The sequence below is a fragment of the Ovis canadensis genome, chromosome 3 (assembly GCF_042477335.2).
Source record: "Ovis canadensis isolate MfBH-ARS-UI-01 breed Bighorn chromosome 3, ARS-UI_OviCan_v2, whole genome shotgun sequence".
In the NCBI taxonomy this organism is placed as follows: domain Eukaryota; kingdom Metazoa; phylum Chordata; class Mammalia; order Artiodactyla; family Bovidae; genus Ovis; species Ovis canadensis.
This window is the reverse complement of record NC_091247.1, coordinates 81,125,898-81,142,518: the sequence shown is the minus strand read 5'-3', so window position 1 is coordinate 81,142,518 and position 16,621 is coordinate 81,125,898. Positions and strand designations below refer to the sequence as shown.

Here is a 16,621-nt window from a genome sequence, read left to right as displayed (position 1 = left end):
CCTGCTGGGTGTCTGAGGAAGTGGGGAGGGCTGCATTAGAAAAGCAGAGTCCTAAGGTTTGTAGCAATGGCAACCCACTCCAGCACTCTTGCCTGGAAAATCCCATGGATGGAGGAGCCTGGTGGGCTGCAGTCCATGGGGTCGCTAAGAGTCGGACACGACAGAGCAACTTCACTTTCACTTTTCACTTCCACGCATTGGAGAAGGAAATGGCAATCCACTCCAGTATTCTTGCCTGGAGAATCTCAGGGACGGGGGAGCCTAGTGGGCTGCCGTCTATGGGGTTGCACAGAGTCAGACACGACTGAAGCGACTTAGCAGCAGCAGCAAGGTTTATAGATTAAATCACTAAAATGGATAAATGTTTTCTGTGATACTAAGTAAGAATCTTTTTGTTACTGCAACCAAGAAAATGATAGTAAACAGTGTATACATCAAATAAGTCATTTATTCTGACTCCCCTTTCCCCAGGTTCCTTCTAACAGCCAAGAGGCTATGGTTTCAGTGGGTGGTAGAATATGATTTGTTAACAATAGCACAAATACTTTTTATTGGGGGTCAAGGGGTAGGAGCTTGTAATGGCTCTTTTAATAATGAGGATGGCATGTGTAGGTCACTGAAGGCTTAAATATGCAGACAGTAAAAACACACTTATTTGTATGAAGTTAATGCTTAATTCTCCCAGGATCCAACATTTGGAACATATTTCTTACTTCACTAAAATGGAATAAAATTTGAAATTCGGACCAAGTGGGCTGTTTGCTAACTAATCCAACTCTTACAACCAGCCAAAAACTGGGGCGGGAGGAATCATGTGTTAAACCCAATTCTGTATAGTCAGTTCAGAGAAAAATGCAGGCTGGCTCTGGTTGGACATTGGAGGTCCTGGGGGATGAGAAAGGTTAATTCAGGCCTGCAGGTGGCCTGGACCTGGGAACAGAGTCAATATTCACTGTGGTAGCCTCACTTTCTACAGTAGCTGCAATAAACGAGGCTGCCTTGAACGACTGAACTGAAGAAAAAAATCCTCTGTGGGACAGAAGGCTAGACTCACAGAAGGGAGGTCGGGGGAGGAGGTGCGGTGTAAAGGGGAGAAGATGCTGGAGTTTCTGTTGAACATTTTCCTATTGAGTGAGTGGAGGAATAACCCACCCCACCCCAATCCCACAAATCCTTCTTCAACAAGCTGTTTCTGTTCTTGGAAGCGTTAACTGATTCGCTGCTGCAGGAGAATCCAAAGCCCTGAGAACTAGGGTGTCCTCCCCTTCCTTTCCTTCCAGAAGAGCCAGCAGCCTCAGGCAAGCCAAAGTCCTTTCCTCCCAAATGCGCAGTCTTGTGAGCTCTGCCGTCTTCAAAAACTCAGCAGTGGGAGGCAGCACTCTGAAGAGCTGGGAGAGGAGGTGGCATTGCTCTGACGCAGTCCTCTGAAGATGATGGAGCATCTCGGGGCTGAGGGGACGCCAGCTGGACTCAGACAGGAGGCGGAAGAGATGTTTGTAGAGGTATTTCACAAAGATCAGGGTCTCCGCCCAAAAGTTGATTTCCGTTTTTTCAAATGGGTAGTCTTCTTCCACCTGAATCAGATGAAAAAGACAAAACCCAGCCTTATGGGGGATGTTGACTCAGCCCCAGTCCAGGGCAGAGTCCTGGCAGATGCAGAAGCAGTGTGTCCCCTCCCCCATCTGACAGCGGGCTCACTTTCGCTTGTTAACACCCCTGTACACACACCACTTGCAGCCTTGAAGGTCACCTTCTATTTTCACTCATTGTACTTCTCCACCGGAGAGGAATTCCTCCTCCCCAGACTTAACATGACCTTTGATAAGGATGTGTTTGTGGTTCTCAGCCAAGATACCTTGGGGAACTGGTGCTGAAAAGGGGACCTCAACACAGGAGGGGACCCTAGACCTGAAAGTGCATCTTGGTATCAGGGAGGAGCGGGGAAGGGAGATGTGAGGAGCAGAGCAGAGAGTGAAGTACTGCCAGATATGAGCCACTGCTCTCTGAGGATGAAACCCAATTTCTATAATGCTGGGGACTTTCAAGGTCATTTTTATTGTAGACACTTTATCTTGTCTCCAAATTTCCCATAAACAGACTGCTTTTTGAACTCTTGGTCTGCTGGGGATGCCAAGAAGGCCAGCTGAGTCAGACACTAGTGAAGAGGAATTTCAGTTCTCAAGATGCTTTTGCTGCTTATCTGGTTCCTCAGTTTCCCTGTCTGTTGACTGCTCCCCCTGGAGCAGTTTAATAGTTTTATTTTTTAATAAAAATAATTTTAATTTTAATAAAATATCAGTTTATTAAACCTGGAGGGGTTAAATAGTTTTCTTCTAGCAGCCGAGACCCTGGAAGGACCCTGATTCTCTGGAAGTGTTTCAGCTTCAGACCTAATTGTGGGGAGCCCCTGGTTACTCTAATGTTGATGAATAAGCATTCTCCATAATAAAACCATCAACTTCCAAGGGACCTCTTTCGAAGTCCCCTCCCCCACACTGATGGGAAGGCTTACCACTGGAACCCCTAAATCAGCAGGAGAGCTGCCCGAGCAGTGCCCAGCAGGCTGGGGTCAGGTGGAGATTTTGTTAATCGGTTACTACTGTGTATCTGAGCATCAGGAAGCACACTTTCAAGCCATATCAAGCTGACGAAGGCCTGTTAGGTGCTGCCTCCAGTGGGCGTAGGGAGGACACTCTCACACACCTCCGCTGCCTGAGACCCCAGGGATTACCTGATGTGCGCTCTCCTCACAGGCCATGAGGTCCTCACCCTCTCCCAACAGCCATCCCAGCAGGACTGGGAGTCCGGGGGTCAGCTGGTCCCACTGCTGGAGCAGGTCACACAGCACAGCCAGAGCCAGGTCCAGTGCGCTGGAGGCATCCACCTGACAGAAGGCAAATTCTGCAAAGACGAGAGAGGTGAGCCGTGAGTGTGCTGCCGAGGGCCGACTGGGAGTCTGTGCAGGATTCTGAGGCAGTGAAAGTCGCAGGTAAAATCACTGCTACCACCTGGCAGGGAAGCTGGTGGGAGAGGCTCGCTAAGGGTTATTTGCTGTCTATACACTAGAATGAATCAACAGGCCTAAACCCCTATCCGTGCCCCCTATCCCAGTGGGGACAGAAGCTGCCCCATCTACAGGACTAGACGTTTCTCTCCCCTCAACCCAACTGGAAGGATATCAGGAAAGCATCCCACCTAGCGTTTCCTCTGCAGGCCTGCTGACAGTGCCTGACCTCTGTCACTGTGCCCCTTCCTCTAAAGCAAATCCCACTGAGCACGACACATTAAATCTCTGACATCTCTGAGCAGGGCATCAGCAAACTTTTTCTTAAAGAGCCAGAAGGTAAATCTTTTAGATTTTGGGAGTCTTTTTAATATTTATTTGTCTGGCTGCACCAGGTCTTAGTGGTGGTATGTGGGATCTAGTTCCCTGGCCAGGGATCGAACCTGGGCCTCCTGCACTGGCAGTCTTAGCCACTGGACCACCAGGGACGTCCCAACTTTGCAAGTCTTATGGTCTCTGTCACAATTAACTCTGCGGAAAGCAGCCATAGACAATATGTAAACAAATGGTTGTGGCTACTAGGTTCCAATAAATCTTTATATTCCAATAAAATTGGACTTTCATGTGATTTTTAGGTATCAACAAATAATATTCTTTTTTTTTTCCAACCATTAAAAAAAATGTAAAAGCCATTCACAGTTCACAGGCTGTACAATGACAAGTTGTTTTGCTAAGTCATTTCAGACTCTTTGCAACCCTATAGACTGTAGCCCACCAGGCACCTCTGTCCATGGGATGTCCCAGGCAGAATATTGGAGTGGGTTGCCATTTCCTTTTCCAGGGGATCTTTCTAACCCAGGGCTTGAACCCGTGTCTCCCACTTGGCAGGCAGATTCTTTACTACTGAGCCACCTGGGAAGCTCCCCAATGGCAGGTGGGGGGCTGGAATTAGCTCACAGTCCACTGCCCTCTGCGTTAGACTGAATTCACTTTTCAGACACTCATCTTCTTAGCTGACTATGGGAAGGGCGCTGAAAGAGTAGAATGGGGCACAGAAAAAGGAAGCGGGTGTCTTGGGGAAACCATTGCTTACTTCACCATTTTGCCTTCAGTTCAGTTCAGTCAGTTGCTCAGTTGTGTCCGACTATCTGCGATCCCATGGACCTCAGCGCGCCAGGCTTCCCTGTCTATCACCAACTTCCAGAGCCTACTCAAACTCATGTCTGTTGAGCCGGTGATATCATCCAACCATCTCATCCTCGGTGGTCCCCTTCTCCTCCTGCTTTCAATCTTTCCCAGCATCAGGGTCTTTTCAAATGAGTCAGCTCTTTGCATCGGGTGGCCAAAGTGTTGGAGTTTCAGCTTCAGCATCAGTTCTTCCAATGAATATTCAGGACTGATTTCCAGATGGACTGGTTGGATCTCCTTGCAGTCCAAGGGACTCTCAAGAGTCTTCTCCAACACCACAATTCAAAAGCATCAATTCTTCGGTGCTCAGCTTTCTTTATAGTCCAACTCTCACATTCATACATGACTGCTGGAAAAACCATAGCTTTGACTAGATGGACCTTTGTTTGGCAAAGTAACGTTTCTGCTTTTTAATATGCTGTCTAACTTGGTCAAAACTTTTCTTCCAAGGAGCATCTTTTAACTTCATGGCTGCAGTTACCATCTGCAGTGATTTTGGAGCCCCCCAAAATAAAGCCTGTCACTGTTTCCATTGTTTCCCCATCTATTTCCCATGAACTGATGGGACCGGATGCCATGATCTTCGTTTTCTGAATGTTGAGTTTTAAGCCAACTTTTTCACTCTCCTCTTTCACTTTCATCAAGAGGCTCTTTAGTTCTTCAATTTCTGCCATAAGGGTGGTGTCATCTGCATATATGAGGTTATTGATATTTCTCCTGGCAGTCTTGATTCCAGCTTGTGCTTCATCCAGCCCAGTATTTCTCATGATGTACTCTGTATAGAAGTTAAATAAGCAGGGTGACAATATACAGCCTTGATGTACTCCTTTCCCGATTTGGAACCAGTCTGTTGTTCCATGTCCAGTTCTAACTGTTGCTTCCTGACCTGCATACAGATTTCTCAGGGGGCAGGTCAGATATTCCCATCTCTTTCAGAATTTTCCACAGTTTGTTGTGATCCACACAGTCAAAGGCTTTGGCATAGTCAATAAAGCAGAAGTAGATGTTCTTCTGGAACTCTCGCTTTTTTGATGATCTAGTGGATGTTGGAAATTTGATCTCTGGTTTCTCTGCCTTTTCTAAATCCAGCTTGAACACCTGGAAGTTCATGGTTCATGTACTGTTGAAGCCTGGCTTGGAGAATTTTGAATATTACTTTGCTAGTGTGTGAGATGAGTGCAATTGTGCAGTAGTTTAAGCATTCTTTGGCATTGCCTTTCTTTGGGGTTGGAATGAAAACTGACCTTTTCCAGTCCTGCGGCCACTGCTGTTTTCCAAATTTGCTGGCATATTGAGTGCAGCACTTTCACAGCATCATCTTTTAGGATTTTTAGACAGTCCTAAATATGGATTTGAAGGGAGGCTCAGGGCATTGACACTTCCGTTAACAACCCTGTGCCTTCCACCACCAACCTAGATCAGGCCTGAAATGTGGGACTGAAATCTTGCCACACAGACAATACATTTCTGCAGACCCATCCATACACCAATGCTTGTTTTTCAATGACTCACTTCTACTGAAACCTCATCTTTCTCAAATCCACATCTTCACTGCAGCCCACAGACCTTGTCCTTGACCATTTGGCCCCCAAAGAGACTTGCTCAACACACAGGGAGAAGTCTCAGAGTCTGGAATAGAAAGCCAAGTTCCCTAGCGTGTTGAGCCAGCCTCTGGGGACCTGTTAAGTGCCAGTCCCCTAACCAGGTCCTTTCTCTCCAGTCCTTCAACATCCTCTGGGTTGGGTGTGACCTTTCCTAATTCACGGATGAGGAATCCAGGCACAGTTAGGTTATCTCACTTGCATACAGTCAGAGAGCTTTAAGTGGCTATAAAGAAACTGGAATTGACAGCAATGGTGTATGCAGAGTGCAGATTTGGAGAACTAGTACCAGCATTCCTGAGATGTAGTTCTTCATGGTAAGAGTAACAGAGCTGATGACCCTCCATCAGGGCCAGCACTACACAGGGCCCATGAAGTGGAGCCTGGGCTCACAGAAGCAGCCCAAGGACCAATGTTGCCATCTTCAGAGCCCGAAATCAATCCCCCAGGACTCCTGCCCCTTAGGCTCTGCAGTGTGGCATCAGGCTTCAAACTGGGAAACAGAAAAAGTTGAGGGGAGGTGTGAAGGTGCATTTTTGGCTGCAGGTCTGAGCCATGTGTTGGTCTAGGCTTTGCCTATGATACAATCTCTATTTTTTATCTCTGCTGACTCCCCTGTGTAGTTCTCAACTACTTTAGAGTCTGTAAGAGGAACAGAATACCATTAATTGGCATCTTTCAAACCCCAAAGACTGAAAATATACATGCAGACTAGCATACAATGAAACACACAGCAGATGCTCAGAACATTCCAGTTTATGACTCTGGAGATTATGAAACTTTCTTTACCCCACTTGATTTGGTTTGAATACTAACACAGGGACAGCCACAAAGAAAGCAAGCAATAAGTTGATAATAACAGAGACTTTCCTTTTATTTGAACCCTTGCTTCTCCCACCACCAGAAGGGAAGTATCCTTATTTAATAAATGAGGAAGGTGTGCTCACAGAGGTTGGGTAATGGGTCCAGAACTTCACAATTAGCAGTGGTGGCACTGAGCTGATAAGTATCGTTCAGTCACAGGCCACACCCATCCTGCAGGGAAGCCTTGGAGAAACACTCCCAGTACCCCATGGAGATGAGGAAGTCAGACTCAGTTTTATTATTTTTATGCATTAAAAGTGGGGCTTCCCTGATAGCCCAGTTGGTAAAGAATCCACCTGCAATGTGGGGGACCTGGGTTCAATCCCTGGGTTGGGAAGATCCCATGGGGAAGGGAAAGGCTACCTGCTCCAGTATTCTGGCCTAGAGAATTCCATGAACTGCATAGTCCATAGGATTGCAAAGAGTCAGACATGACTGAGACTTTCACTTTTCATGCATTAAAAAGAGCTCCCACCTCGGGGTCATATTTTGAAGTAAGGGTCAAAGCTGTAAGTCCTCTATACTGTGGCATCAGCATCAGGTCAGCTTCTCTTGAAACCTTCCAGAAAAATCTTCCCTCTGATTCACCACTTATCCCTCCCTGCCCCGACTCTTCTTTTTGTCTCCTTAAGGCAAGGACTGAAAGCTCTATAGGGAAGAACATAGTTTCATCCACCAGCAAAACCAGTGCCTGCAGCTCGTGCAACACTCCCAATGGGTCCATGAAGACCACTCAGAAGTGATCAGAGATGCCGCCAGGAAGGCCAGACTGTTGCACCTGCCCCACCTGATGACCGATGTCCCCTGTCCTTCACCATGTATCTGGGCATCATGCTTAGAAAGTGCCAGGAATGGCTGAAGCTTTAGAGGAGAGCTGGTGTGTTGTCTGGAAGTGAATCTACTAGAATTATAACCATCCAAACACCGACCCCGCCAGGTGAGGAGAGATGAGGAAGGGGAGCTGGGATGGGGTGAGGGGGGATTAGATGGACTTAGACCTCCTGCTTGAGGGGCCAGATGCAGCTTTCGAAGTTCCTTCTTTTATTACCTTACCCTGGACTACGACAGCTCAGCCAGAGCAGCCCAGTCTCTACTGGCTGAATGCCTTCTGAAGGGGAGGCTGAAGGGGAGGGAAAGGGATTTTCAACCTAACCCTGCAGACCAGCCAGGCTCTCAACAGGCGTCTCTCAAGGAAGCAAGAAAGCAAGTGACCAAGCAACAAGCGTGTCGGAGAAATCTGTTGTGTGTTGGAATAGCCAAAACAATCTGGAAACATACAACAGAACTGGAGGACCCACACTTCCTGATTTCGAAACTGGCATAAGGATAGACATAATATAGATCAAATGGAATAGAATTGAGTGTCCAGAAATAAGTTCTCACAATTACAGCCAATTGATTTTTGACAAGGGTTTCAAAACAACTGGCTGGGGGAGGAACAGTCTTTTAAACCAAGGGAGCAAAGACAACTGAATATTCACATGCAAATGAAACCATGCCCCTACCTCACAGTATACATGGAAATTAACTAAAAATACATCAAAACTAAAGCTAACAAGTGAAACTACAAAACTCAGAGAAATATACGAGTAGGAAATGGCTTTTTAAACATGACATCAAAAGCACCAGCAACAAAAGAAAAATTAGACTTCATCAAAATTGAAAACTTTTATACTTCAAAGGACATTATTAAGAAAGTGAAAAGAAAATTCACAGAACTAAAGAACATACAAGGGGTCTGTATCTAAAATACATAAAGTGAAAGTGAAAAGTGAAAAGTGAAAGTGAAAGTCGCTCCGTTGTGTCTGACTGTTTGTGACCCCATGGACTGTACAGGCCAGAATACTAGAGTGGGTAGCTTTTACCTTCTCCAGGGGATCTTCCCAACCCAGGGATTGGACCTAGGTCTCCCACATTGCAGGCGGATTCTTTACCAGCTGAGCCACAAGGGAAGTCCAAGAATACTGGAGTGGGTAGCCTATTCTTTCTCCAGCAGATCTTCCCGACCCAGGAACTGAACCGGGGTCTCCTGCATTGCTGGTGGATTCCTTACCAACTGAGCTATCAGGGAAGCTCTTAAAACCCAATCATAAAAAGACAAATAATCCAGTTAAAACATGTGCCAAGGGTCTGAATAGACATTTCCCTAGAAAAGATATACAGATGATCAATAAGCACATGCAGAGATGCTTAGCATCATTAGTTATCAGGGAAATACAAATCAAAACCACAATGAGAAACCACTTCATACTTACTAGTGTAACTTTAATCAAGAAGACATATACCAAGTTTTGGTAAAAGATGTGAAAAAATTAAAACTTTCATAAACTGCTAGTAGGAATGTAAAATGGTGCCAGCCACTTTGGAAAACTGACTGTCTGAAAGTCTCTCCAGCTCTTAGACATACACATATACCTAAAAACATATGTCCACACAGAAACATGGACATGAATGTTCATAAGACCATTATTCATAAAAGCAAATAAGTGGAAACCAAAATGTTCATGAACCAATGAAGGGATAAATAAATGTGGTACATCCAAACAATGGAATACGATTCAGCTATAAAAAGGAATGCAGTACCGATACGTGCTATAATGCAGATGAACCTGGAAAACATTATGCTAAGTGAAGCAGCCAGGCACAGAAGATCACATATTGTATAATCCCACTCATATAAGATGTTCATAACAGGCAAATCATACAGACAGAAAAGTAGTAGCGGTTGCCAGGGGTTGGAGAATAGGGAGAATGAGGAATGGCTGCTGATGGATATAGTGTTTCTTTTTAAGCTGATGCAAATGTTCTGGAATCAGATAGTGTTGATGGTTGTACAACCTTATGAATATACTAAAATTTGTACACATGTACACTTAAATTTGACATATCTTTTGCTATATGATGTATTTTATGGGGGTGGGGGGCGGTGCATGGAGAGTGTGGAAGGCTGAAAAATGGCCTCCCAAAAGATACCTATATAAAGTCCCTGGACCTTGTGAATGTTAATTTACTTATAAAAACAGTCTCTATAGATGTGATCTGGTTGATGATACTTAGATGAGGAGATAATCCTGTATGATCCTGTATGGGTGGCCCCTAGATATCATCACCATTGTCCTAATAAGGGGGAGGGGGATTTGACAGTAGACACACATAGAAAGAAGGGCTTCCCTGGTGGCTCAGATGGTAAAGAATCTGCCTGCAAAGCAGGAGACCTGGGTTCAATCCCTGGGTCAGGAAGATCCCCTGAAGAAGGAATGGCAACCCTTTCCAGTATTCTTGCCTGGAGAATTCCATGGACAGAGAAGCCTGGTGGGCTGCAGTCCATGGGGTTGCAAAGAGTTAGACACAACTAAGTGACTGACACACGTAACACACACAGAGAAAGGAGAAGGTGATGCGAAGACAGAGGCAGAGGCTAAAGTGATCCTAGCAAGGAAATGCTGACAGCCTCCAGAAACTGGAAGAGGCAAGGACTGGATTCCTCCCTAGCACCCGCAGAAGGAGTGTGGCCCAGCTGACACCTTATTTTCTGACTTCTGGTCTCCAGAACTGTGAGACAATAAAGCAGTGCTGTTTTAAACCACCAAGTTTGTGGTCATTTGTTACAGTAGCCACAGTCAACTAATATGGAGGAACCTAATAAGGGTAGGTTGTGGTATTTTTCTTTGAAGTGATGAAAATATGTTAAAATTGTGCTGATGATTGCATTATTCCATGAGTATGTTAAAAAACACTGCCTTGTACTCTTTAAATGGGTGACTTGTATGGTATATGTATGCTATATCTCAGTAAGACTAGGATGTTAAAAAAAAAAAAAAATCTGCTATGTGCTCAAGTTGGTTCCGGTTGCTCGGAGGAAGCCTGACCACAGAGTCTGACTGGAAAGGGCCAGTCTACTGAGGGGACTGGACAAATGTCTAGAGCCTCATACATGCTTGTAGGGCCTAGTTCTCAGGTGCTGGACGGCTCTGCAGAGGTGAATGGTTGGTCAGAAGGTGGAAAGAAGGCTCAAGAAGGATTCCTAGAGGAGCTGGGACTCTGCCTGGCCCTTCACCAGACAATCAGGAAATAGGAGCTAATGGTCTGCTTTGAGCCAGTGATATGCTAAGTACTGTAGAAAGCAAAGCAAGAGACTGACGCGTCCTGTCCTATCCTCAGGAAGCTGGTGGTCTAGATGGGAAGGTCAGGTAAACACTCAGGCAACCGTGAGGAATCAATGGAGTGGTCTGGATCCCAAGAGCCGCAGGAGCCAAGGGGAGAGGTCAGCGTGGGGGAATAAATCACCTCCAAGACTCCCTGCACTGGCTTAGGGAGTGCTTCAGGTGGGGAAGGGGTGCTGGTACACACGTGTCTGGGGGGTCCTATGCAAGGCAGACTGGATTAACACTCAGTCATTTGGAAGCGAGTCGGAAGCCCAACAAATGGGCATTTAGAACTGGTTAATCCTATGCTTTCCATGCTCAAGAATGGATAACTCAACTGGATAGCAGGGGAGGACAGCGGACAAGAGGCTGCAGGGCTGCTGCGGCACAGACCCCCTCTCACTACTGCCCTGGCCATGTCAAGGTCTCCTGCCAAGGCGAAGAGGATCAAAAGCCATGTGACTTGCTCCCCTGCCGTCTTCTTCCCCACCTCCATGAAGAGGCCCACCTTGGGGCTGGAAGCTGAAGACCCAGGCTTCACCCAGCGGGCTGGATCATTCAAAGTCGTAGCTTAGTCAATGTCCCAACTAAGACAAATGATCTTTCGTTTCTAGGCAGGTTTGGGGTAATTTTCAACTGTACTGATTAAAATGAAAATGCTGACATGGATTTTTTTTCTGTGTTGCCAACCATGAAAACCAATTCAGACCATGGATTAGAAACCTACTGGGACTTCCCTGGTGGTCCAGTGGCCAAGACCCTGAGCTCCCAATGCAGAGGACCTGGGGTTTGATTCCTGGTCAGGGAACTAGATCCCACATGCCACAACTAAGACCCAGTTCAGTCAAATAAATAAATACTTAATAAATAAAATATTTTAGAAAAAAAGAAACCTACCGTCTGATCATAAAGTATTATGAGGGAGATGCCTTTGAGACTAAGACCATTGGTCAAGCCTCCTTCCCAGTCCTTTCCAAGAGAGGTCAAGTCAGCCCAGGAAATGCTGAGCAAATGTTGAGGAGTTGGATTCTCCCTCCCCCCAGCTCTAGAGAATCCTGTCAGGCATTTGTGGAAAACCTCTCAACCCTGCCATCCACCCAATTCCCCTCACCATCCATTTACCCATCAATTCAAGCTTTTATCTCCCCACAAATACTTGTTGATCACCAGATAGGGGTTTTGTTGGGGGAATGGGGAAGGGAGGGAGGAAGCTGTGAGAAATATGAGGAAAATTCCAGGCCCTTCTCTCAGAGAGCAAACAGTTTAGTCAGAGGCAAGCTGACACATATGAAGTGTCAGGAAATAGTCCAAGATGGTGCACGACGCGGACTGATTATACCATTACTAGCCGTCATGAAAGGACAGAAAAGGGAGAAAGAAAGAGTGCGGGGTGGGAGAAGGGGGGGCTTCAGAGAGGAGAAACTTGCGCAGATGAGGGTCAGAGGACAAGCACCGCTGGGATGAAGAGGAGGAGTAGGGAGACTAGACCGGCCTGTTGAGGAGGCAGGTTTGGGGGAGCTGGAGGTGAAGATGGAGGGGCAGACAGTCTAGGGTAGGTTTGGTGGTGGGGGAGGGGGATGGGCAGAGCTGAGTGAGTACAACTGTGCTTTCTTTTTTCTGAGTGAAAATATTTTAAGGCTTCATCAGGCTGTTTCCAGACCAACTTCCTCATTTCTAGTCTTCTCCATGGATTTCTTCACATCCCCTCAGGAGGTCAAGAGCCAGTATTGTAACTAGTCACGAGAAACAACCATGGGACCAAAGCCTGGCTCAGCTGCTGACTCTGACATTCAACTCTTGCAGGGGCTCCAGGAGCCTCAGCTGGCCCCTGCCTCGGCTGACCCTTGACCCCTAGAGCCCAGGTTCTCCGCTCTCCAGTAGCAAGGGTTCAGAGGTGGGACTTCTAGGCACCTCAGTCAGTGAGAGAACTTCCTAAACCATCAGAGGTCATCATCTCAGACTTTACCACAGAACAGAGCTCCCACATGCCCCCAACCTCAGACCAATGACCCAGAGGAAGGTTCTGTCCTAAGGAACAGAGTCAGGCCGGCCCCTCCGGTGGCTCTGATGAACCGAGCAGAAAATCTGGGTCGGGGAACATGGTATCTGTGATATTAGTCTCTGTTCTTTATCTGAATATTTTGAAAATTTCATCAAAGAAGAAGAAGCCCATGTGTCGGTTGGTACTCCCAAGGGCAGCCCCAGCAGTCACTGAGACCACTGCCCACGCGTCCACTGCTGGACGTCGTGCCCTGGATGACAGCCAGCCCCTCCCCTCACTCCCAACCGGCCCATGGTACTAAGTCTGGCCGGGAACTCAGACTTCAGCTGGCCCAGGTAGACCCCTCTCCCTCCTCCTATGTCTTTTTCTTTTGACCCTGAAAACTACTGTTTAAAAGACAGGACACGTGGAGGCAGAACCCAATCAAAGGCACACAGCTCAGGGGTTCCCAGGCCCCAAGGGACCCAGCAGAAGTTCCCAGCAGGGGTGCAGATGGACTATTGGGTCTTCACACAGGTTTGGAACAGCTCACAAAGTTTTTTAAAAACCAGGGAGATTTTTCATAAAAATCCAAGTGTCCAGCATCTTTTGAAAGTTCAGAAAGTCGGAACTTAGTATCTCTAGGTCTGCAGTTTAATATGCTGCCTGGAGCAGAGAAGTGGACACGCACTGCAGGAGGCATCTGTGTGCCCTGTCTGGGACCACCATACTGCCTCCCACCTCACGCCTGAGGGCATGTGGGCTTGCGATGCTGACACTAGGGTACCCACGAGGGCAGCAGGCCTCCCGCCAGCCCCTTGTCTTATAGATGAGACCCACGATCAAAGGCCTCACATCAGCCCCACGCCCCTCTCCCTCCACCTCTCATGGCTTTGTTTCCTCATCATTCCCTGTCTGACAGATGTTCCTCATCCTGACTTAGCCAGGCCTTCTTGGCCCTCAGGACCCAACTCATTTCCGGTTGTCCCAATTCAAAGGAGGTGATCCTATTGGCACGTGCTGGGTAGAGGCCAAGAATGCTGCTAAACATCCCATAATGCCCAGGACAGCCCCCTCTCTGAAATGTCAACTGTGCTGAGGCTGAGAAACCCTGCTTTAAACTCCCCCACAACCCTGAACAACTGCAGAGTCCCTTCCGTGAAGTCTCTGCAAGTAAACGGAGGGAGGGAGGGATGGAACTCTCAGTGCTCATCAGGAAGCAGCAGCCTCTCTGTTTGGGGGAGACAAGGAAGACCTCATTTCCTCATCTCCCTTTTCTGGAAGGCAATCCCTAGGCGCACCCTCCACCCCCAGCTCTCTGGGCAGAGGTGGGGCAGCACATGGAACTCAGTCACGTGAGATGAACAGTCTGCTACAGAGCCCTTTCTGTCTGGAAGTGGAAACATTTTCCAGTTCTGAAGGGAAAGGATAAAAATACCATCGTTTGAAGTTCTAAAAATAGTTCGGGGGAAAAAAAATCTTTCAAATATTAGTAATTTGCTTTTTCTTAATTTTCCAGCTATTTTCATATGGAACAGAGGGCCTGGGTTCCCAAAAGTTCCTACGGACCCAGTTCCCAAAGATGGAGATCCCCACGGATACAGTCATGTGCCTGATACACACATTTCCTGGTGACCTATCGTGAAACTAGAGATACTGCAGCAAATTTTTGCTTCCATAAAAAAAAAAAAACACATATATTTAAAAACCTTTATTTTTAAAGTTAAAAACACGACAATTTAGAAAATGTGGGTCCACCTCAAATCACTGGGTAAATATATATATGTATGTATGCCTGCGTGCTAAGTTGTTTCAGTCTTGTCCAACTCTTTGTGACCCCATGGACTTAGCCCACCAGGCTCCTCTATCCTTGGGGATTCTCCAGGCAAGAATACTGGAGTGGGTTGCCATGCCCTCCTCCAGGGGATCTTCCTGACCCAGGGATCAAACATGTATCTCTTAAGCCTCCTGCATTGGCAGGCGGGTTCTTTACCACTAGCACCACCTGGGAAGCCCATACATATGTATTTTCCTCCCCTCACCCCGGTTTAAAAAATGGATATAGTCAACATGAATGAAAACAAATAAGCATTTCCTAAAAGTGTGCACTTATTCAGTAGGGCTACACTTTACCAACAAGGGGTTGATAAATTACAGCTGGTTAACAGTGTCCTTGGCTCAAAGCTTATAAAAATACTTGCATTTGTTCACTTCTAACCACACCAAAGAATAAGACATGGATTCAAACAAATATCACCCTAAGGCAGCAGTGCTATGGGCAAGACCCGGTCCTCCTAGAGGCTTGCATCTTGAGGAGAGGGGAGCGGCCCCCACTGCATCTCCTTTCCAGGGACTGCAGTTCTGTGTGTGATACTCAGTCCTGTTTCTTGTGGTGCCCTCCCAAGGTCAGCAGGAAGAGTAAGTCGAACACGGGCTTTGTCCGTGGCTCTTCCAGAGCAGGGTAACCAAGGCGTTTCCCTGGGGCCCTGGTGGGTGACAGGGCCCCAGGGAGAGGACTGAGTTGGATCCAGACCAGAGAGGCTCTGCATGATGGCACTGGGCCCACACCTGGCATTCCTCCGTCCAGCGAGGACAAACCATGGCAGGCCCCTCCTGTGAAATGTGCTAAGTCAGTCTCTGGGCCTCAGGAGAACCAGGTTCTCTCTAGCATCCCCGGCACTTGGCCTGCTCCTTGTTGGTTTCATTCTGCTGAGCCTCCCAAAGTGGGCAATCACCCCTGCCTCTTCGTGGAAAGTGAGCTCCTCTCTACACTGTCACTCACCCCAGAGCTCTCCTCCCAGAAGGGGCCATCTGACACCCATCTCCCTGCCGAGGGAGCCAGTGAGGGCAGGCAGGAGAGACTTCGATGGAAGCACGGGCACGAAGAGGGTGTCTAGAGATTGGGAAGTCCCTTTGGGGGGTGGGGAGAGGTTGGGCAACCTGAGATCCCTTCTGCCACCAGCCTCCTCTTCCTCTGCCTGGGCAGAGTTCCGTGGCTCTGCAGGTACCTTCCACATGTCTCACTCACCAGCTTGGACCTTGCAATTTCTCTTTCCCTGAAGTTACTCTAGCTTTCTCTGCTTTATTTCACTGTTGGAATTTCTTTCTCTTACAGGGAATTTCTTCTCAGCCTGAGTGCTCAGGACTGACTAGCTCCTTCTGAGTTCTTTGTGAGGCTTCTCTGGCCCTCAGATGGGGGACTGCCCAGCTCCCCTAAAACACTGGTGGGACACGGAAGGTGGAGGATAAGGATGGTCTGGATGTGTATCTAATGACTAGAAATGTGAAACCAGAAACATCCAGGATGGTGGAACTTCCCTCATGGTCTAGAGGCTAACACTCTGAGCTCCCATTGCAGAGGGCCTGAGTTTGATCCTAGGGAACTAGATCCCACATGCCATGATGAAGATCAAAGATCCCACAACTGAGACCCAGTGCAGTTAAACAAACAAATAGTTACATTTTAAAAAAAGAAGAAAAAGAAACATCCAGGATGGTCATTCTTCTCTCCTGAGAACCTTCCCACTATCACCTCCTGCCTTCTCCCAAATCCAGACAGCTCCTCTTTAGATGTCCACTCCTTATTCCCAGGCTTTTATGGCTCTAAACAGAACAAAGAGAGTCCTTGGTAATACAATGAGCAAAAGTGAAAGACTTATTCAGTTGTGTCTGACTCTTTGCGACCCCATGGACTGTAGCCCGTCGGGCCCCTCTGTCCATGGAATTCTCCAGGCAAGAATACTGGAGTGGGCTGCCATTCCCTTCTGCAGGGGCTCTTCCCGACCCAGGGATCAAACTCAGGTCTCCTGCATTGCAGGAGGATTCTTTACAAAACAAC

The 16,621-nt window shown here is 47.3% G+C and overlaps 1 protein-coding gene across 3 annotated transcripts in view; it reads right to left on the bottom strand.

Annotated features, from left to right (window-relative positions):
* Positions 1-430: 430 nt before the first annotated feature.
* THADA (THADA armadillo repeat containing) overlaps positions 431-16,621 on the bottom strand; it is a 328,815-nt gene continuing 312,624 nt past the window's right edge. For all 3 annotated transcript variants that reach the window (XM_069583453.1, XM_069583452.1, XM_069583454.1), the window contains 2 exons: positions 2,732-2,901; positions 431-1,574 (listed from right to left, as the gene is read on the bottom strand). In XM_069583453.1, coding sequence (XP_069439554.1) covers positions 1,179-1,574; positions 2,732-2,901 — 566 coding nt within the window. In that variant the 3' untranslated portion in view covers positions 431-1,178. The remainder of the gene's footprint in view (positions 1,575-2,731; positions 2,902-16,621) is intronic.